This window comes from Sitophilus oryzae, unplaced genomic scaffold (assembly GCF_002938485.1).
Source record: "Sitophilus oryzae breed Bouriz unplaced genomic scaffold, Soryzae_2.0 scaffold_806_pilon_pilon, whole genome shotgun sequence".
Classification (NCBI taxonomy): domain Eukaryota; kingdom Metazoa; phylum Arthropoda; class Insecta; order Coleoptera; family Curculionidae; genus Sitophilus; species Sitophilus oryzae.
In genome coordinates, this window is record NW_022147424.1 from 1,169,905 (window position 1) to 1,193,869 (window position 23,965).

At 33.8% G+C, this 23,965-nt stretch overlaps 1 protein-coding gene across 1 annotated transcript in view; it reads right to left on the bottom strand.

The window, feature by feature from the left end:
- LOC115888680 (putative fatty acyl-CoA reductase CG5065) overlaps nucleotides 1–23,140 on the bottom strand; it is a 29,235-nt gene extending 6,095 nt beyond the window's left edge. The window contains exons 1-10 of the mRNA XM_030908460.1: nucleotides 23,042–23,140; nucleotides 22,818–22,968; nucleotides 22,554–22,684; nucleotides 15,819–15,976; nucleotides 12,504–12,594; nucleotides 12,282–12,434; nucleotides 12,111–12,213; nucleotides 7,601–7,793; nucleotides 6,579–6,818; nucleotides 2,362–2,631 (exon numbers count right to left, since the gene is read on the bottom strand). Of these exons, the coding sequence (XP_030764320.1) occupies nucleotides 2,362–2,631; nucleotides 6,579–6,818; nucleotides 7,601–7,793; nucleotides 12,111–12,213; nucleotides 12,282–12,434; nucleotides 12,504–12,594; nucleotides 15,819–15,976; nucleotides 22,554–22,684; nucleotides 22,818–22,956 (1,478 nt within the window). The 5' untranslated portion in view covers nucleotides 22,957–22,968; nucleotides 23,042–23,140. The remainder of the gene's footprint in view (nucleotides 1–2,361; nucleotides 2,632–6,578; nucleotides 6,819–7,600; nucleotides 7,794–12,110; nucleotides 12,214–12,281; nucleotides 12,435–12,503; nucleotides 12,595–15,818; nucleotides 15,977–22,553; nucleotides 22,685–22,817; nucleotides 22,969–23,041) is intronic.
- Nucleotides 23,141–23,965: the final 825 nt, after the last annotated feature.

The window sequence follows — 23,965 nt, forward strand, 5'->3', positions numbered from 1 at the left end:
GAATCAAGTTTTAATTTGATGTAATGTACAATAGTTAATTTAACTACGCATTAGGCTATACCGGGTAAATTCCAATATAGGTAGCTTTTACTGTAATTTAAAAATTGTTCTTTATTTCTAGAAAATGTTAAATATGTCAAAAACCTTACATTTTAGTAATTATTATCTCTTATAAAACTTACCTTTATTTTTCTCCCAGAATCCGAATTAATATACAGGGTTGTTCACCACATACGACACGGAGTATTGTAGATTTTTACAAATTGTAAGTTTTGGGTTCATTGAAGGACGGTTAGAGCTACAATTTAAAAATAATTTTGCAAGATACAGAGTGTCCCAAATAAGTAAAAAATATTATAGTTGTAGTTTTTTAAATGGAACACCCTGTATATTATTCTATTTTTAGATTCTACGACTGAAATAAAGGTAAATTTGATTAAGGTTTATTGCACTTAAACCTTACCGTTTTTGAAATATTTTTAATTTTGTGAAATTGCAGTAAAAAATTTAAGGCTGCATTTCTTCAAGGGTATTAAAGGTTTTAATACTAAATATTTACTAAAGATTATTTATTGATCAGATATTATGTTGCAATAATAAAAATTATACTACCTTATACAGAGTATTCAAAAAATTATGTTAAATAATTACTAGCATTCAAAGACAATAACTTGTTTAATTTAAATGGAACACTCTGTATATTTTACGTGAATCAGATGCACAATTTAATTGTCTATCAAATTGTATTATACCATTTTTTACCTATATCTTTAAGTTTTCGTAGAAAATGCATTTTCTTATTATTTAGACCTCATTTATCACTTTACCCATGGAATATTGACATTTTAGATTTTTTTTAAAGCAACATATGTACAAAATATACAGGTGGTAAAAATAATAATATTGTAAGCCCATTTGTTTACAAAAAGAAAATTATTTAAATCTTTGTAAAAGGGTATACTAATTATTACTAATTATTAATATACTCCGCCTATTATTTCCGCCTAACAATTAGTTAATGACATACTTAATTGTTTTAATTAATAAATTATTCTAAATAAATGTGGATTTGACTCAGAAATCAATACAATTATAAGGTATGAAAATGAACGTCTCTGTTATAAACAAGCATTCGTCAAAAAATGAAATAAAATTTATAAGGTGTTACTTTGTACCACACTGTCCATTACATATACAAAACTATTTTTTTTAGTATTTGGAGCAATTATTGCTAGTCAACGTAAACAGTCAATTAATGTAGATTAAATACTGGGATCATATTAATTTGGTGCTATTTCACAAATATGTAAAGAGTTTTTCTTATTTTTTAATGAAATAAACGAATTAGATCGATAATATTAGTATATGGTACTATTTGAAAATTTGTTACATTTTTAAAAATAATCTAAAATGTCAATATTCCATGGGTATAGTGATATATGAGGTCTAAATTATAAGAAAATGCTACTTCTACGAAAACTTGAAGAGATAGGTAATAAATGGTATAATACAATTTCATAGACATTTGAGTTGTGCATCTGATTCTCGTAAAATATACAGGGTGTTCCATTTAAATTAAACAAGTTATTGCCGTTTAAAGCTAGTAATTATTTAATATAAATTTATAGACACCCTGTATAAGGTAGTATTTTGTTTATTATTGCGACACAATATCTGATCAATAAATAAACTTCAGTAATTATTTAGTATTAAAAACTTCGATACCCTTGGAGAAATGTAGCCTTAAAATTTTTAGTGCAATTTCATAAAATTGAAAATATTTCAAATACGGCAAGGTTTAAGTGTGATAAACCTTAATCAAGTTTACCTTTATTTTAATCGTAGAATCTAAAAATATAATAATATACAGGGTGTTCCATTTAAAAAAATACAACTATAATGTTTTTTACTTATTTGGGAAACTCTGTGTCTTGTAAAAATATTTTCAAATTGTAGCTCTAATAGTCCTCCAACGAACCCAAAACTTACAATTTGTAAAAATCAAATCGTTTAGCTACAATACTCCGTGTCGTATGTGGTGAACAACCCTGTATAGAGTGTTCCATTACAAAAAACAGAACTTTCATATGTAACTTTTTTGGAGAATACTCTGTAGAACTCTCTATATTTTTAAAAAGTGCTCTAAATTAACCTACATATGCTCACAAAATTTCATTTCAATACAAACTGTCGTTCTCCTTGGAGCATCCTTCGCGGCGTATGAGAGGCGCCACCCTGTACAGAGGTCTCGCTAAGGCCTCCGAGTGAGGGACCAAACAGGATCCCAAACCCCAGCAACCTAACGTAGTCTAAACTATTTCTGACTGCTGATTCATTCTGCAAACGAAGCTATTAATGTACCTGTTTAATTTGGACTTGGCTTGGTCTAAACTAGCTATGTCATCTTTGAGAACGAATTGACGGATGCCTTTGAGAAAGTCTGCGATGTAGTCGTCCCAGTCGAATCCGTTTTCTGGCGTAAAATCTACTTCAAAACATTCTCCGTCACCTGCACCTTTTACGCATTCTACCAATTTCACCACGGAATCATCTTTAAACTCCCATTCGTTTGTCGAGAAAAAACTGCCTTCTTTTAGGGCCTGGTTAAACTTTTTTGCCAATTTGAGCATCCTGAAAAAAAAAGTACAAATACTGGAATCGTAAAAAGCAGCGGCGTGCGGTCCATGGAAGCGGGGGAAGCACCGCTTCCCTAAACTTTATAAAGATAAAAAAATAAATAGTTAAACGTTAATAATACTGTTATTTTATAACAAAAGATTAATTCAATTTGTTAAAATTATTTATTTGAAACCTTACATAAACGTAGTCAATTTAATTTGCCTTTTACTGCATGGATGCGCGCCTGGAAATCGCCGCCGGTCGCTTATCTCTCCTTCATATAGGTGTTATTGACGTCGAACGCAAACGACAAATTTGAGCCGGAAAATCGCGCACAGTTGCTAGCCACGGCAGCGATCTTTCGACCGCCTTCCTCGACTTTTAATTTATCGAGACGGGTTCGCTTGCGATTTTATAGGTAATATTATAATAAATTAAATCCAAAATTTTATGATGATGTTATAGACAAATTTGCAATGGCTGATAGACGAATTAGCAAACTAGGGCACTCTCTTGCCCTTGAGAGCAGAAATGATCTCAAAAGGCGGATGAGCTATACGATGACGAGTATGAGCCAACGGCATAGGATCAGGCAGGCAAGGGGAAACCACCTGATTATTATCCCATGAACACTATGATGTTACGTGACAATGGTATATGGTTGCCATGCGATCCGAGTAGCGACCGGCGCTTGACGGGGTTCTGGCCATCAAGTGTGAAATTAGCAACCGAGCAGACAAACGTAGGTGACCAGGCTTTGTCTGCAGCTCGAGTTACTGGAAAAAACAACAAGCTTCCTCAGAAATCCAAGATAAATATTGGTACGTGGAATGTCCGAGGACTCCTGAGCGTAGGGAAACTTCAAATATTGGAGCGTGAGCTGATGACAGCAGAGATGGATATATGTGGTTTGTCGGAAACACACTGGAAAGGTAAGGGACACTTTACAACTGCTGAACATCGGATTTTCGTGTCGGGCTCAGACAATGCAAGCCAGAATGGAGTAGCCATTGTGGTTAACAAAAGAATGGTACAATACGTGGACAGTTACCAAACCATTAGTGACCGCATTATTAAAGTCACCATCCGTACAAAACCTACTAACATGCATCTTATTCAGGTATATATGCCTACAACTGACGCAGATGACAAACAAGTTGAGGATATTTATCAAGAAATAGAACAACTAGTATCAGCCACACCCAAAAAGGAACCCCTAGTCATTCTAGGTGATTTCAACTCCAAGGTGGGAAAGTCAGCTGACAATAACAACCTACAAAATATTATAGGAATGTACGGACTTGGAGACAGAAATGCCAGAGGAGAGAGACTTATACAATTTGCAATAGACAACAATCTTGCAATAACAAATACCATGTTCAAACAACACCCTAGACGATTGTCAACTTGGACCTCACCCGATCAAAAAACGAAAAATCAAATTGACTATATCTTAATAAGCGGTAGATGGCGGTCATCTGTTACCAATGTTAAGACAAGACCTGGCATGGTATGTGGATCAGATCATAAAATCCTAGTGGCAAAGTTCCATCGTAAACTACAGGCAGTGAAATTGATCAAAACGAAAAGGTATTCAGTACCTACTAAAGAAGGAATAATGAAAACAATGAAATCGGTAAAAATGCCCACACTAAAAAATGACGTACAAGAAATGTGGAATGACACTAGGACTTGGATAAATGAAATAGTTAAAGGAAGTTGCACATCTGGAAACACTAAATTAAAGTCCAAAACTTGGATGTCGAATAATACGATCAATTTGCTTGAAAAAAGAAGAAACCTAGTCATATCAACAACATTTGACAAAGAACACAAACTAAGAAACATCAATAAAGAAATAACAGCTGTAGACAGGATAAAAACACGCACGTCCACGAGATTTGCACAGAATTGGAAAGACACTCGGCAACTAACGAATCTAGAGAGCTATTCAATAAGGTAAAATATCTCTCTCGTGAGTTTCAACTACGTACACAAATTATACAGGATGAAAATGGTCGAAAGATTACTGATCCGGATGGTATTGCTGAAGTCTGGCGAAAGTACTGCACAAAGCTTTACGAAGATGGTGAATCTTCTAATAATATTAATCGTCCCAACCAATTCGAACATGAACCGGAGATCCTTAAATCAGAAGTTGAACACGCCCTAAATCGTCTCAAAAAATAAAGCCCCAGGTATAGATGGTGTAGCTGCTGAGATATTAAAGTCAATAGGGCAACCGGTAATTGATGTTATTCATTTCATATGCAATCTGATTTGGAAGACGGGAATTTGGCCAGACGACTGGTGCAGCTCGCTATATATACCACTATATAAAAAGGGCAATCTGGCAGACTGCAATAACTATCGAATGATTGCTTTAATTCCTCATGCATGCAAAATTCTCCTGCAGATTATTAACAACAGACTCAGGCCATATCTACTACCACAGATTGCAGAAGAACAAACTGGCTTTATGCCTGGTAAGGGTACCAGAGAACAGATAGGGAACGTACGACAGTTAATAGAAAAAGCGCGAGAATTCAACATAGAAATGTATCTCTGTTTTATCGACTATTCTAAGGCCTTCGATCTAGTCAAGTGGCAAAAACTTTGGCAAATACTCAAGGAAATGGGGGTTCCTGATCACCTTATTCTACTTATCCGACAACTATACCAACATAATTACGGACTTATAAGAATTAATGATGTCACATCAAATAGATTTCAAGCAATGAAGGGTGTCAGGCAGGGGTGTGTTCTCTCACCCCTATTGTTCAATATTTATACCGAGTACATAATGCGTGATATTCTCGATAACTGGCAAGGTGGAGTATCTGTGGGGGAAGGAAAATCAATAATCTAAGATATGCCGACGATACACTAATCATAACATCAAGTGTGGAAGAAATGGAATTTATTATGCAACGTCTCCAAGAAACTAGTACAGAATTTGGGCTAAAACTTAATCCTAACAAAACTACTGTCATGATTGTGGACCGACAAAACAACAACCAACCTCACGTGGGAAACATAGCTGGATTTAAGGTGGTTAATAAATACTTATATCTGGGATCGCTAATCGACAACAGCGGCTCATGCGAAGGCGAAATAAGACGTAGAATTGCGCTGGCTAGAACAGCCGTAACTAAATTAACTAAGATATGGAAAGATACAGCCATCACTAAGAACACCAAACTAAGACTGCTGAACTCGCTTGTTTTCCCGATTGCTACGTATGGGGCGGAAACATGGACGCTGAAGAAAAGCGATACCAGGCGAATAGATGCTTTTTGAAATGTGGGCATATAGACGTCTGCTACGTATACCTTGGACAGCCCATCGTACGAATGAGTCAGTTCTCCAAGAACTAAACTCACAACTCAGCCTCTCAAAAAAATAAACCGATGTTTTCTGACATATATTGGTCACATTGCTAGAAGAACGGACTCACTGCAGCTGCTAATAGTCGAGGGAAAGGTAGAGGGAAAGCGACCACGAGGAAGATCACCCAAGAGATGGGTTGATCAAACTAAAGACCTAATCGGCCAAGGCCTTCATGAAACCGTCAGCATGGCTCAAAACAGAGCGGACTGGCACAATACGATAAAAACCGCTACAGGAACATCATAGTCACTAATCCCTCTTCAGAGAAACGGACCAAAGAGAGAGAGATAGACGAATAGACCTCAAATACAAATAGGTGCCTATCGCGCGTCAAGTGCTTCGGAAAATTAATTTAAAATATCGTATTTTAACTATTATAATTTTAGGTGTTTTTGTTTGTTTAACAATTTTCGATAGAATTTTAATCGAACAACGGAATTGGCCTCGGAATTTTCAAAGGTAAGTTTTTTAAGAAAATGTAAAAGTAATGTCTCGAAATAGGGTTTTTTACCGATTCGCTTCCCCACCTATAATTGTCACCGCACGCCGCTGGGTAGTAAATATCTTACATCGTCTTTTGTCCGCTGAAATACAGATAGATGTCCAGTACAAAGGACGGAACGTTGTGGTACATGAAGGTACACATGGAGTGTATGTTTCTGTTGACTCTGTAGGTAAATCCAGGGTACCATGTCACGTACTTGCTGGGCCATCGTACAGAATGTTTTAAAGTATACTTCCGGAATTCTTTCCATGTGATCGGACTAGTCTGGCCGCTGGTGCAGTTGTAAACTTCAGCAGTATTTGGCCTAGAATGTTCTATAGGTTATTACAAATGTTTATTAATAGTCCGTTTTACTAGTCCGAAAAAGTAGCAAAATAAGCTTTCGGCCATTTAACGTTTTATGTAAAACTGCCTAGGTATTTTTACATAAATGAAGAAGGAAATTGAAGATAAAGGATTATATTAAATCCGTATGGCAGGACATTTTTAGATAACTTTTTTATTTTTAAGATTTTAATGGTCAAACATTAACAAGATATTACTTATGTTTGGACAAAATTTTCTCGAAAATAAAGACATAATTTAAAATTCCGTTACAATACGGAAATAGATTGAAGTTTTGTGATTACAGTGATATATAATTTATATGGTTTTGTAACAAATTTCTCGCTATTTTATGGAAAATTCTGAAGCTCTGCAAACCTTAATCAAGTTTTAATTAATACTCGTGTGATTGGAATTTTAGGTGTGGCTTAACACGACAGGATCGGGCTAAGCCTTTGGCAGATTTCTGAAAAATAATATATATTTCCTTCGGCAACACACCCGCTTTACTCCACCCCTGAGATCGACCCGAAAGTACAGCATAATAGACTCCCAAGAAATTGATTTAATAATTAAATAACACTTTAATATTCTGGGCTGTTGTAGCTTGTACGTGATTGAAATTCAAAATAGAGACAATGTTCAAGAGGATATTTTATTTTTTAACTTATCATTGTCCAACACTCTCAAAGGATCTATTTCATCTGTGGCATAAATAATGAAAGGCGATTATATTTAATTATCTTAAATTTCATACCATACCTCACCATTGCTACGTGCCAAGCGCTGGCGATTAGGATGCTGACCACTATATCTACTGGGATGAGTTCCATTCTGCAGCGATCATCGCAGATGATAGATCTAATTGTTCCACGTCCACACTCCATCAAGATTCCTGTTATTCCACTGATATTATCCACCCAACCGGGACACGGTTCTTTCCAAGCGGCAGTAACTGAAATTGAGATGCAAATTATATTTTTTCAGTGTATTTTATAGCACCTATCATTATAACGTCGCCTTCCACACAAAGTGTCATAACTAACAAGATACGTCCATAGTGCACCGGCTTTGCAATGTTAAAGAAACATTATTTAATAATAATTGCTTATTTTATACAAATATTTTTCTCATTCCTGCTATTAATGTATGGTAATCGCAAAATAATTTCCGATGCACGTGATCAACTTTGAGTGAAAAGCGATGGCGACAGCGCTGCCAGATTGTGATGGATTTATGAGATGAATCTTAATTGAAAATTGACAAACAATAATATTTATTATATCGCAAAATAAAAACACTAAATCACCACAATACACCAAAACACTTTTAGTTACTTTTACACTGGAGGCGCGTTTCGCTAACCATGTTAGCATCATCGGCAGATTATTATAAACTAAAGTACAATCTACAAGTTGAGCGTTTATATACTCGCCCAGTGGGCACCGAGTGGGCGTGGCAAAATCTAGCCAACCGAGTCAGGGCCCACTGAGCGTAACAGTTAGATTTCCGCCACTAGAGTAGTAGGAACAAAGAACTTGAAGGAATTGGACCGTTGTCTCTGTTCATACTATCTTTACATTTATTAATTCTGATGCTTTCATATGCATCTAATTGCCTGTAATTTGAGACTTGTTTAATTAGTTTTAAATTATTAAGATCTATACAATGTTCTTTATCAACAATATGTTAGGCAACGCAAGATTTATCCGGTCTACCATATCTTATCTGAGCTAAATGTTTTTTAAATCTAGTTAATATTGATCTTCTAGTTTGCCCAACATATTTCTGATTACAATCTTTACAAGAAATTTCATAAATACCCGACCTTTCCAGTGGAGGTGTTTTATCCTTTGGATTACCTAATAATTGTTGTAATTTATTATTAGCACTATACACAAGTTTATAATTGACATTCTTAAAAATTCCTTTTTAGAGGATAACTCTCTATCAAACGGTATCGAAAAATATTTAGACGTATCATCTTTCTCCACTTGAAAAGTCGATTTTTCAGAACGGTCCAATTCCTTATACCTACGTTTTCTAATTAATTTATCAACTAGTGAAAGAGAATATCCATTACACTCAGCTACATTCCTAATGTAATCTCTTTCTATTTCATATCTTTCGTTGGAAAGTGGGAAACTAAGTATTCTATGAACTAAGAAATTTAAACTAGCCATTTTATGTTCAACACTATGATGTGATTCATTAGGAATATATCTGCGTGTGGTCGTATTTTTCCTATAGATATCAAATTTCAGGCAATTATTAGCATTTCTAATAACTAATACATCTAGAAATGGTAATCTGTTGTTGTTCTCAATTTCATGCGTAAATTTAATGGAAGGAAAACGATTATTTAACTTAGAAATAAAATTATCTATGGTGTCTGAATGTGTGTCAAAAACAACAAAAATATCATCCACATACCTAAACCATACTCTTGGAAAATACTCAAACTGATTCTTAGCCTCCACTTCAAACCTGCTCATGAATAAATTAGCCAAAAATGGAGACAATGGATTACCCATTGCTGTACCTTCCCTTCCCGTTCAAAAAAGTTGTTATTAAATTGAAAACAATTTTGTTTCAATTTAATACAAAAATAAAATTAAATTACAGGCAATTAGATGCATATGAAAGCATCAGAATTAATAAATGTAAAGATAGAATGAACAAAGACAACGGTCCAATTCCTTCAAGTTCTTTGTTCCTACTACTCTAGTGGCGGCAATCTAACTGTCACGCTCAGTGGGCTCTGACTCGGTTGGCTAGATTTTGCCACGCCCACTCGGTGCCCACTGGGCGAGTATATAAACGCTCAATTTGTAGATTGTACTTTAGTTTATAATCATCTGCTGATGATGCTAACATGGTTAGCGAAACGCGCGTCTAGTGTAAAAGTGAAAGTGTTTTGGTGTATTGTGGTGATTTAGTGTTTTTATTTTGCTGTGTAACACCAAAAGTTCCAACCCTCAACTGTAATTTATTATATCACTTTTTAAACGAGTTTTACGTTTTATTTTTAATTTAATATCTAATATTTTAGTAATTAATTGATTTATTTGTTTTATAGCTTATTTTACTTATTACATATTGGCAAAATCTAGTCCATTATGAAGATTATTCAAGTGTTATTATGGGGTTATTTATTTATTTATTTATTGATTTACATCTTATCTTGTTAATAAAGGACCTTTATTGTCACGTTCTCGTTCAAATTGTTTATCAGGGAAGCTACAAGCCCTTTGCTTCTACTATTTAAATGCTTCGGCATATTTTCAACACACGATTTCAAGAAATGCAATACAAAAACTCGAAAATTTAGTTCTTAAAAGAACTCTGTTTGTGCTTAAAAGTTCAATTTTTAAAAAGAGACTACGAAAATAGGCAAAAAAACGAGAATTCCTGACAAAGATTCAACAACAATACGATATTATACAAAATAATGACTGACATTAGGATAATAATAATTGTCAGATAATAAAGGACATTTGCTGTCCTCCATTCGCGAATTTCAAGTTCCAGAGCTTTACGCCCTGGGCTGCTCAGAACGGTTCTGAAAGGAGCTGTGCGCGATAGCCTAAGGCGCTATTCTGTAAAACCGTCGGTATCGGTAAGTTACGACCAGGGGGGTGACAGTAAACCGGAAAATTGGAAACAGTTGTGGCGCGGTTCTACCCAGGCAGAAAGCATGGCCTTCTAGACTGTCCTAGACAAAAATCTGAATATTTCTATATGATTTCTGTCAATTTCTGCTACGGAACATTTTTATGCACGTCGGCGTCCTGTTCTTTTGTCTTTTGTCTGTGTGTCAGCGTCAGCTCCCGAGTCCTCTGGCAAGGTCGGGCGCCATTTTAATTTTTGCTGTTTAGATTTGATTGGAAGTTTGTTTCTGATATTTCGGCTGAAATTTATAAGTACAAAGATGTTTTTTAATATAAAGTTCCTTGTTAACACTTTAATAAAGTATATATGATATTAATTACATGAAGAAAATGATGAAATCGACGTTTCTGCGTGTAGTAGGTATGGGCCATATTATATATATAAATAGGTAATATATTAACTGTTTTTATATTTTTTTAGCTTTAAACCCAAAGATCTTGGGATATTCTTTGCCAAGGATTTTTCCGTATCTCTACTTTAAAGACTGATCGGTGATTTTGAGCAATTGAAAGCAAGTTATACAAGGTAAATTATGATTATTGAACTATTATTAGCCTACATTAATTTTCTACAAGATGAACAGAAATGCGTAATTACATATCACATAGGTACCTATTATGTATTTTCATAGCAATAATGCTATAAATCTATGTATGTAGATTATTTTTAATATACAAATGAGGTATTAAATGTATATGTATCATATTTTTTATTCATTTTATTTTCATTCAAGTCCTGTTTGATTTAATTCACAAAAGTCTTATGTACCTATATTTATGTTTTTTACATATTTTTTTTTTGATTTCAGGTTTTGTGTGGGTTCCGGTTGTCTTTTTCCTGCTTCCAGTTATTTAGTTTTATGCCCGTGAAGCTGTGAAAACATTTATTTATCTTCAAGTTTCTGTAAGTCAATGCACTGTTACTTTACTAATTCACTTTAACACAGCATCTCTGATATTATTTAAATATTTGATACTCATACAGTAGTTTATTGGATTATAGCTCTTTAATTGTGTTGATTTGCATATTTACATTGTTCTAAATTCCAAATAAATATTTTTTCAGTAATTTTGTTGTATTATTTACTACTAGAAAGAGTAAAAAGTATATTAACCCTCATTTAAACCTCCTGAACAGCCCGCCATTAAAAACCGGAAACGGAAATAAATTTCATAAAATTGAAATTGTCATGTCTATGTCATGTCAAATGTCCCAGCCGCCATATCTGAAAATTAGTTACCCAGGCAGCCACGCTGTTTCCATAATTTAACATTGACTTGACACTTCTTCTTGTATTTATTATTTTATGGTTACGACAGCTTTCGATACGTATTTGTATATCGGTAACTATGACAACATCGGTAACTATGACAACAACAATCAAGACGACGCTCATTGGCCGTACGTACCGATAGCTGTCGGTAACTTACCGATACCGACGATTGTACAGAATAGCGCCCCTGGTGCCTCCATATGGCGCGGAACAGTTCTGAACTTTATGACTCAATTGAATGGAGTGAGAGTATCACGTTCTTGAACAGTTCAGAGCGGCACAACTGCGTGAATGGAGAACAGTAAATATCGTTCAATTTGTGCTTACTTATAGATGGTCTGACGATAGCTGTAGGTATTTTAGCTGAATAATGTAACACTAATTGTTCAGCTAAAGCTTTCGTAAACGTATACGTGTTCGGATGCTTTCCCTAAAAAAAAATAACATTTTTTTAAGTAAATACAATTACAGAAATGCACCAAATGAGCTCCAATATACCACTAGTTTATCCGAGATAGCTTCAATCAGTTCATCGGGTAGATTTTCAATCAAATTAATAATTGTCTCAGCATCGAAAGATGGAACGTATACTTGTTCCTCGATTGTTCGTTTTTCTGCATTGGAAAATGCGGTAGATACATGAATAAAACTCTGAAAAACACACAAAAAAAATTATCAAGAGCCAATCGATAGGTTAAATTATAGGATTGTAATGATTACCTTCAAATTTTTCATTTTTATACATATTTCTAGTAGTCTCTTAGTACCCAACGTATTTAATATTACTGCGTTTTTAAGCTTCTCGTTAAATCTAAAATAATATGATTATAGTTTAGCTATACAGTATGTCCCCGGATTGTCTTTACAAGAGGAAATCCTTTTTTATTATTGATATTTTGAGAAAAAATAATTCTTCATAAAAATTTTTGCTTGTTCTAAAATGATTAATCCCGTTTTAGAGCGATCTGATATAACTTATTTTCACGTTTATTTATTTACTTATCGTATGACTCATATACATGCAAGAAAACCAGACACTTAAACATAGACATAAAATAAACTACAATGTAAATGAAAACATTACAATGTAAATATAAAAAAAAAAAACAAGTATATTATAAAAAGACAACATAAAAAACGTATTTACGAACACTATATATTAACATCTAGATGCCCTATCCATTCCAAAGCTGATGGAGAAGCGTCCAGAAAGTCCCTCCAGTCTTCACCATAAGCGCGTAGGTTGCACTCTCTAGTTATGTTATGGATGGTTTGGTGAGGGGATCCGCAATCACATTCTGGGGAGGTATTTTTCCCCACTTATAAAGGGAATCCGCTCATCTTCCATGGCCAGAGCGTATCCTATTCAAAGTTGACAATGTTTTCCGGTTTAAATCGGTACCCGGTGTCCGGCAATAGTTATTTTTTGAACCAGGAGTATAGGTGCGCATCGGCCATTTCTCTCCATAACTGAAGCCACTGTTCTCGAGAATTGTAGTTACTGCTTTTTAGTTGTTCAGCTGTTCGCAAAGGTGGATTCCTCGATTTAAGTCTATTCACCTGTAAAGCAGGAAGTGTTTCATGAACAGGTAGCGTTGGGGTAGCTATTATTTTATCAAATTCTCTAAGAAGAGCCTCGTTTCTGCGTAGATTTGGAGGTAGGATGTTACTCAGAACTGAAAGCCAATAACTAGGTGTGCATCTGATTGTCCCTGTAATCAGCTGCATGGTGTTGTTCAGCTGTCTGTCTACGAGATTTGTGTGGTGGCTGTTCAACCACACGGGTGCACAATACTCTGCCACACTGAATACCAGACCAAGGGCGGAGATCCGAAGTGTTGTTGCTTTTGCACCTCAAGAAGTACCACAAAGTTTTTGTATAATGCTGTTTCGTGTTCTGATTTCGTGTTCTGAGCATCATTTTCTATGTGTTTTTGAAATGAGGGTGTACGGTCTAGAGTAATACCCAGATATTTTGGATATTTGTTATTACGCAGAGTGGTGTTACCAAACTGGACGCTTATTTCAGTATTCGCCAGCTTGTTATTAAGATGGAAGGTAGCCACTTCTGTTTTATTTGCACTGGGTTGAAATCTCCATTTTATAAAATAGGCATTCAAGGATGCGAGATCCTTTGTAAGCGTTTCTTGGGTTCGATATAGCAATTCATGTTCCGTTGCTATGGCTATATCGTCTGCGTAACAAAATTTTCTAGATTGCGTATCTGGTAGGTCAGAGATGTATAAGTTGAATAAGAGAGGGGCGAGAACGGAGCCTTGGGGTAAGCCGTTGTTAAGTTTTTTTAGGTTTACTTGTGCTCTCTCCCTAAAATACTTGGATATACCGGTTACTAAGCATGTTGTTGATAACTCGAGCTATAGTTTGACAAGAAAGTGCTTTAAGTAATTTATAAACTATACCATCTCTTCAGACTGTGTCGTAAGCAGCTGTTAAATCGACAAAAACTATGGAGGTTTTAATAATAATAGTCTCAGATACTATCCTTTATTCTATTGAAAATAAGTCGTTTTAGGAGCTTATAGGTACAACTAAGAAGGGCTATGGGTCGATAATTCTGAGGTTGATCTTTAGATATTCCTGGTTTTAACACAGCTATTATTTTAGTTTTCTTTAATTCCTTTGGAATGTTGCCGGTTGATAAAATTCTCGAGAAGAAACTACAAAGCCAATTGAGGGCAGGTTTTCCAGCGTAAATAAGGAATTCTGGATGAATGTTGTCATATCCAGGAGCTTTGTTCGGCTTGATGTCTTTAATAGCTGTGACTATGTCTTCAATTTCGAAGGGCTTACAGTTGAGGGTTGGAACCTTTGGTGTTACACAGCAAAATAAAAACACTAAATCACCACAATACACCAAAACACTTTTACACTGGACGCGCGTTTCGCTAACCATGTTAGCATCATCAGCAGATGATTATAAACTGTTTTTGTCTCTGCTGATGATGCTAACATGGTTAGCGAAACGCGCGTCCAGTGTAAAAGTAAAAGTGTTTTGGTGTATTGTGGTGATTTAGTGTTTTTATTTTGCTTCGAAGGGCTGTGAATATTCCGAGATATGGGGAGTGGTTGTTCTTAACTCCTTCAATTTCCTTTTAATCTCAATTGTGTGCTCCTTATCACGTCGAGACCTAGATGTCTCAGCTATATAATTTGCAATTTGATTAGCTGATATTTGAGAGCTTGGCCTATTTTGTCTTGTTGAACCTCCTAAATTAAGTAGAAGGGTCCAGGCCTTCGTACTAGATCGATGGAAGTCTGTGTTTTCCACTGTTTCAATCCGGCTGTTTCTTCTAGCAGTGTCTAGACTATGGAGGAAGTTATCTGCAACTTCTTGATCTCCGCTCTCTTTGAATTCCTCGTATAGATGTTCACTGTATTCGTTCCAGCCCGGTATGTATTCTTTTATATACCCCCTAGGAATGTATTTATTCGCTGCTGAAATTACTGCCCCGATGAAACGATTATAGTTTTCTGGTTCAGGTGGTATAAAGCGGATACATTGCTCTAATTTTTGTGCATATTGGTTTGGACGAGGTGTGGATCTGACCACAGGGATTGATACACCCACATTCAGGATCACTGGTCTATGTTGGCTGTGGGGGAAGTCACCGGCAACTTTTCTTTCGACTGGCAATGGAACGCCCTTATGGTTACTAGTAACAAAGCAGAGGTCTGGATTGTAGTCTCTTCTCCAGGCAGCAGATCGAAAAGTACCCTTATCTTTGGCATCGAAAATCAGGTGAAGATTGCACAAGGATGAAACTTAGGCTAAAAACCTTAGGCTCTCAGTAGTGCTCTCATGTGCTTTGAATACCTGCGTGTTTATGGGGTTTGCCCTGTGCACAAGCGAAAGCACATGAGAGCACTACTAAGAGCCTAAGGTTTCATCCTTGTGAGAATAAGTTATGTCTGATCGCTCTGGGATCTTGGACTATTTATACTTTTCTAAATTTTCACACCGGTTTAGAGAGAATTAAAAAAAACATATAAAAAGCCATGAAAATAAAAGCTTACTTGACGGTAGCTGCCGAATGGAATACCACATTGACCTTATCGATAAGGAATGCCAGATCCTGATCGGACAAGCCTAAATTAGATAAACCTACATCGCCTGGAATCACTTTCACTTTTTCAAAGACATCCGAATTTTTTTCTCTAATCTTATTGAATACCTAAAAATCAGAAAAAAGCCACCTCGTCATTATGAAGAATAACATCAAAAAGTAACGGTAATTGAAAAAATTGGAAAATGTTTGTGACAAGTTCATTTGGATCTTATGCCGAGTCCAGACCAAGCAGACAGAAACATTCATGTTTTACGACAAAATTGCGACAAATCCAATACATTTCTGCGACATTTTTGTTTCATTTTTGTTTTGTTTCAAAATTCGGAGACTTTTCAATGTCCCGTCTCGAGTCGGTAAATATCAAAGTGTCTATGTTTTGTTCGCATATTTTACGACAAGTTGTGGTTGGCGTGTGCTGTCAACAGTAGGAGACTAGTGAAATCACACATGGTTAATAAAACTCATTTGCAACAACAAACTTTTGACTTTGTTGTACTTTTGTCCTTGCGGTGTGGACAATTTGACTCAAGTTTGTCTTGTCAGAATGCCCCATTTTTTGTCGCAACTTTGACTTGTTTTTGTCTGATAATCGTGTTTAGTTTTTGTCGCATTGGTCTGGAGCCGGTAATAAAAATTAACCAAGGCATGTGTTGACAGGAATGAAAAAACAAGATATTCAGGAAACATAGTTCTGACCGAAAAATATTTTTTTAGGAACATCGCACAGGGTGTTTTAAAGATAAGGTAAAAAAATAACTATTCGTTTAACCCTGTATAATAAGCAAATACTTTAAAAGGCTATAGCCGGATTAATATGGGAAATCTACCCCCGCGGCTTTTTTGAATCGCACTCAGGGGATCGATTTGGTGTCGAATCAAAAGAATTCACCTAAATTTTTAGCTCTTTAACTCAAACGGTTTTCGAGATTTTCAAAAAAACCTGTTTTTTCATTTTTATTTTTATAATAAAATTAAAATCTAATTAATGACGATTTTTTTATAATTTTTAGAAGTCTAAGACATGAAAAAATAATATGATCATGATTCTTAAACGAAAAGCCGATTTTTAGTGAAGGAAAGAAAATTAAAATCTTTATTTTTTTTACCTTTGTGAAATATATGTCACTCACTAAAAATCGTCATAAAATGTCTTTTATACTTCTTTACACTCAGGAATTTTTTAGAATTTTTTGAAGTGGTGGAACAATATGAAAAAAATTAAAAACTCACTTTTTTTTTCTAAAATCTTCTGTTTTAACGTTTTAACTGACTTATATTTTTTTAGTTTAAAAAAGTGCGTAGAAAATATTTTTTTACTTCAAATTCACAATGATATTGCTTATTACACATTTTCAATGATATTGCTACGCAATGATTACGCAAAAACTGAGTTTTTGAAAAATTCACGTTAAACTGAATAAATAATAATATATCTTCATTTTTTTTATAATAATCCTTATATTTATTTCTGGCAATGATGTATTTTTAATGAAAAAATATTTTCTACGCACTTTTTTAAACTAAACAAAAATATAAGTTAGTTAAAAAAGAAGATTTAAAAAAATTAGTTTTTATTTTTTTTTCATATTGTTTGTTCTACCACTTCAAAAAATTCTAAAAAAATCCTGAGTCAAAGTCATTTTATGGAAAGCACTGTTCATTAAAATGTTGTATCCTATGTTATAGGGCTTGTTTCTCTCTACAATTTCCTGTCTCACAATGTACCGTTTGTGTCGGGGAAGGGATCATAGTTTCATAGTTGTCGATTTTCGAAAGAAATCAGTACATGCATATTATTTCGTATATTTTTCATTTCATTCATTTTATGGAAAGCACTGTTCATTAAAATGTTGTATCCTATGTTATAGGGCTTGTTTCTCTCTACAATTTCCTGTCTCACAATGTACCGTTTGTGTCCCGGAAGGGATCTTAGTTTCATAGTTGCCGATTTTCGAAAGAAATCAGTACATGTATATTATTTCGTATATTTTTCATTTTATTGATTTTATGGAAAGCACTAATCATTAAAATGTTGTATCCTATGTTACAGGGCTTGTTTCTCTCTACAATTTCCTGTCTAACAATGTACCGTTTGTGTCCGGGAAGCGATCATAGTTTCATAGTTGTCGATTTTCGAAAGAAATCAGTACATGTATATTATTTCGTATATTTCTCATTTTATTGATTTTATGGAAAGCACTGTTCATTAAAATGTTATATCCTATGTTATAGGGCTTGTTTCTCTCTACAATTTCATGTCTTACAATGTACCGTTTGTGTCCGGGAAGGGTTCATAGTTTCATTGTTGTCGATTTTCGAAAGAAACCAGTACATGTATGTTATTTCGTATATTTCTCATTTTATTGATTTTATGGAAAGCACTGTTCATTAAAATGTTGTATCCTATGTTATAGGGCTTGTTTCTCTCTACAATTTTCTGTCTCACAATGTACCGCTTGTGTCCGGGAAGGGTTCATAGTTTCATAATTGTCGATTTTCCAAAGAAATCAGTACATGTATATTATTTCGTTATTTTTCATTTTATTGATTTTATGGAAAGCACTAATCATTAAAATGCTGTATCCTATGTTATAGGGCTTGTTTCTCTCTACAATTTCCTGTCTCACAATGTACCGTTTGTGTCCGAGAAGGATCATAGTTTCATAGTTGCCGATTCCCGAGAAGGGATCATAGTTTCATATTATTGATTTTATGGAAAGCACTGTTCATTAAAATGTTGTATCCTATGTTATAGGGCTTGTTTCTCTCTACAATTTTCTGTCTCACAATGTACCGTTTGTGTCGGGGAAGGGATCATAGTTTCATAGTTTGGTTTAGTTTGTCGATTTTCGAAAGACATCAGTGCATGTATATTATTTCGTATATTTTTATTTTATTCATTTTATGGAAAGCACTGTTCATTAAAATGTTGTATCCTATGTTATATGGTTTGTTTCTTTCTCTACAATTTCCTCTCTCACAATTTACCATTTGTGTCCGGAAAGGGATCATAGTTTCATAGTTGTCTATTTTCGAAAGAAATCAGTACATGTATATTATTTCGTATATTTTTCATTTTATTGATTTTGTGGAAACCAGTGTTCATTAAAATGTTGTATCCTATATCCTATGTTATAGGGCTTGTTTCTCTCTACAATTTCCTGTCTCACAATGTACCGTTTGTGTCGGGGAAGGGATCATAGTTTCATAGTTGTCGATTTTCGAAAGAAATCAGTACATGCATATTATTTCGTATATTTTTCATTTCATTCATTTTATGGAAAGCACTGTTCATTAAAATGTTGTATCCTATGTTATAGGGCTTGTTTCTCTCTACAATTTCCTGTCTCACAATGTACCGTTTGTGTCCCGGAAGGGATCTTAGTTTCATAGTTGCCGATTTTCGAAAGAAATCAGTACATGTATATTATTTCGTATATTTTTCATTTTATTGATTTTATGGAAAGCACTAATCATTAAAATGTTGTATCCTATGTTACAGGGCTTGTTTCTCTCTACAATTTCCTGTCTAACAATGTACCGTTTGTGTCCGGGAAGCGATCATAGTTTCATAGTTGTCGATTTTCGAAAGAAATCAGTACATGTATATTATTTCGTATATTTTTCATTTTATTGATTTTATGGAAAGCACTAATCATTAAAATGTTGTATCTTATGTTATAGGGCTTGTTTCTCTCTACAATTTCCTGTCTCACAATGTACCGTTTGTGTTCCGGAAGGGTTCATAGTTTCATAGTTGTCGATTTTCGAAAGAAATCAGTACATGTATATTATTTCGTATATTTTTCATTTTATTGATTTTATGGAAAGCACTAATCATTAAAATGTTGTATCCTATGTTATAGGGCTTGTTTCTCTCTACAATTTCCTGTCTAACAATGTACCGTTTGTGTCCGGGAAGCGATCATAGTTTCATAGTTGTCGATTTTCGAAAGAAATCAGTACATGTATATTATTTCGTATATTTTTCATTTTATTGATTTTATGGAAAGCACTAATCATTAAAATGCTGTATCCTATGTTATAGGGCTTGTTTCTCTCTACAATTTCCTGTCTCACAATGTACCGTTTGTGTCCGAGAAGGGATCATAGTTTCATAGTTGCCGATTCCCGAGAAGGGATCATAGTTTCATATTATTGATTTTATGGAAAGCACTGTTCATTAAAATGTTGTATCCTATGTTATAGGGCTTGTTTCTCTCTACAATTTTCTGTCTCACAATGTACCGTTTGTGTCGGGGAAGGGATCATAGTTTCATAGTTTGGTTTAGTTTGTCGATTTTCGAAAGACATCAGTGCATGTATATTATTTCGTATATTTTTTATTTTATTCATTTTATGGAAAGCACTGTTCATTAAAAATGTTGTATCCTATGTTATATGGTTTGTTTTTCTCTACAATTTCCTCTCTCACAATTTACCATTTGTGTCCGGAAAGGGATCATAGTTTCATAGTTGTCTATTTTCGAAAGAAATCAGTACATGTATATTATTTCGTATATTTTTCATTTTATTGATTTTGTGGAAACCAGTGTTCATTAAAATGTTGTATCCTATATCCTATGTTATAGGGCTTGTTTCTCTCTACAATTTCCTGTCTCACAATGTACCGTTTGTGTCGGGGAAGGGATCATAGTTTCATAGTTGTCGATTTTCGAAAGAAATCAGTACATGCATATTATTTCGTATATTTTTCATTTCATTCATTTTATGGAAAGCACTGTTCATTAAAATGTTGTATCCTATGTTATAGGGCTTGTTTCTCTCTACAATTTCCTGTCTCACAATGTACCGTTTGTGTCCCGGAAGGGATCTTAGTTTCATAGTTGCCGATTTTCGAAAGAAATCAGTACATGTATATTATTTCGTATATTTTTCATTTTATTGATTTTATGGAAAGCACTAATCATTAAAATGTTGTATCCTATGTTACAGGGCTTTCTCTCTACAATTTCCTGTCTAACAATGTACCGTTTGTGTCCGGGAAGCGATCATAGTTTCATAGTTGTCGATTTTCGAAAGAAATCAGTACATGTATATTATTTCGTATATTTTTCATTTTATTGATTTTATGGAAAGCACTAATCATTAAAATGTTGTATCTTATGTTATAGGGCTTGTTTCTCTCTACAATTTCCTGTCTCACAATGTACCGTTTGTGTTCCGGAAGGGTTCATAGTTTCATAGTTGTCGATTTTCGAAAGAAATCAGTACATGTATTTTATTTCGTATATTTTTCATTTTATTCATTTTATGGAAAGCACTAATCATTAAAATGTTGTATCCTATGTTATAGGGCTTGTTTCTCTCTACAATTTCCTGTCTCACAATGTACCGTTTGTGTCGGGGAAGGGATCATAGTTTCATAGTTGTCGATTTTAGAAAGAAATCAGTACATGTATTTTATTTCGTATATTTTTCATTTTATTCATTTTATGGAAAGCACTAATCATTAAAATGATGTATCCTATGTTATAGGGCTTGTTTCTCTCTACAATTTCCTGTCTCACAATGTACCGTTTGTGTCGGGGAAGGGATCATAGTTTCATAGTTGTCGATTCTCGAGAAGGGATCATAGTTTCATATTATTGATTTTATGGAAAGCACTGTTCATTAAAATGTTGTATCCTATGTTATAGGGCTTGTTTCTCTCTACAATTTTCTGTCTCACAATGTACCGTTTGTGTCGGGGAAGGGATCATAGTTTCATAGTTTGGTTTAGTTTGTCGATTTTCGAAAGACATCAGTGCATGTATATTATTTCGTATATTTTTTATTTTATTCATTTTATGGAAAGCACTGTTCATTAAAATGTTGTATCCTATGTTATATGGTTTGTTTCTCTCTACAATTTCCTCTCTCACAATTTACCATTTGTGTCCGGAAAGGGATCATAGTTTCATAGTTGTCTATTTTCGAAAGAAATCAGTACATGTATATTATTTCGTATATTTTTCATTTTATTGATTTTGTGGAAACCAGTGTTCATTAAAATGTTGTATCCTATATCCTATGTTATAGGGCTTGTTTCTCTCTACAATTTTCTGTCTCACAATGTACCGTTTATGTCGGGAAAGGGATCATAGTTTCATAGTTGCCGATTTTCGAAAGAAATCAGTACATGTATATTATTTCGTATAGTTTTCATTCTATTCATTTTATGGAAAGCACTATTCATTAAGTACAGTATAAAACACATTTTCTGACGATTTTTAGTGAGTGACATATTTCGCAAAGTTTAAAAAAATGAAGATTTTAATTTTCTTTCGTGTGCTAAAAATGGGCTTTTCGTTTAAGAATCATGACCATATTATTTTTTCATATCATATACTACTAAGATTTAGAAAAAAATCATCATTAATTAATTTTGAATTTTACTATAAAAATAAAATTGAAAAAACAGATTTTTTTTGAAAATCTCGAAAACCGTTTGAGTTAAAGAGCTAAAAATTTAGGTAAATTATTTTGATTCGACCATATCAATCCGGCTATACCCTTTATAATAAATTGAGTTTACAAATTAAAGTTGATAAATTTATATACAGTTTGCTAAAAAAACAAGGAAATAGGGCTAAAAATAAAAAAAGATAAATTTTAAACTTGACAAAAAAAAATCCGTTTTTTTTGCATCTGGGTGTATAATATTAAATTTTATACAAACCGAGTTTTTTAGTAAATCTTTAAGCCGCTGTTCTACTGCCACTCCCTTCTTAGGTCTCATTAACAGAAATATTGCGTCAATTTTGTCACAAGACCTCAGCAACTTCTCTAGCAGGGCTTTACCAAGAAATCCTAAAAAACGATATCCCTTTATAGGAATTATATCTTCTTGCAAAATTATTTTAACCATAATATTAATGAAATACTAACAATATTTTATCTGAAATAATTTAATATTATCTTTATAATTTTTACTAGTACATACCTGTAGCCCCTGTGACGAAAATTTTAGCGTTATTATAAAAATCTGCCACATTTTCAATATCACAATCTCCTCGGTCTTCTGGTAAAATTTTGTTCAAATGGGACATACTAGCAAATAATTTTTGTTGAGGTACACCCATCGTAAATTTCAGCTAAAAAATTTAATAAAATGTGCATTTTTGATTAAAAATTTGTTATAATTATATGAAAAATGTTAACACATACCCCCTGGATGGTGGTGGAGTACTAAGTAATATAGCTGTAAACTTAGTTATTTCTTTATGCATAATAAAAAAAATATGACAGAAGTAGGTGATGTTTTATTAACATTGTCAAATAATGAGGTTATTTTTTTTAAATCATGTTATACAAGTTGTCCCAAACCAAGACTTTGTAGCCAAGACGCCACTTTTATCATCTTTTTATAACCCCTGGTTTACGATATTCGTGTAGTGTACAGTCTTATATGGGACACCCTGTATATCACTTGTAATAGGGGCTTTAATTTCTCTATAAATGACTAGAAAAAGTTTTATATCAGATTTATGAGTTGAGTTCTTTATTTATTTATCTGTTTACATTATTTTTGTATTTATTTATGGTTTATTTCTTTATGTGAATATGGAGAGTCAAGTTGCAAAACGCGTCTTATCCCAAAAACGTTGTTTCGAGATAATATGCAAAAACTATTTTAGCAAATGTTTGAAGCATTGTTTTACAAGAAAAAACGTGCCCATTGAGTGGAATCATTGTTTTTTATCTGGTTTTTCTAAAAATAAAAATTAATATTTAATTTTTAAAGAAAAAAATGTTTATGTAGATTTCAGAGTCCACTATTAATATATGTCATTAGGCCATTTTTTTTAAATTGATAACGTTTTGCAACTTGACTTATCATCTCTATTATTTGAAAAAGGGTTCAAACAAGGTTCAAACAAATAAATTCTGGGAAAATACAGAGGAAAATTTGAAAGTTCTAACTTAAAAAAATCTATTTTTTTGACACGGGCTTAAATGTCATTTGACAGCCATCAAGTGATCAATTTTCTAGCCAATCTAGTTACTATGACAACCTCTCTAAGATGTCGTGAGTTAAAATAAAAATAATGAGATAGATATACAGGGTTGTTCACCACATACGACACGGAG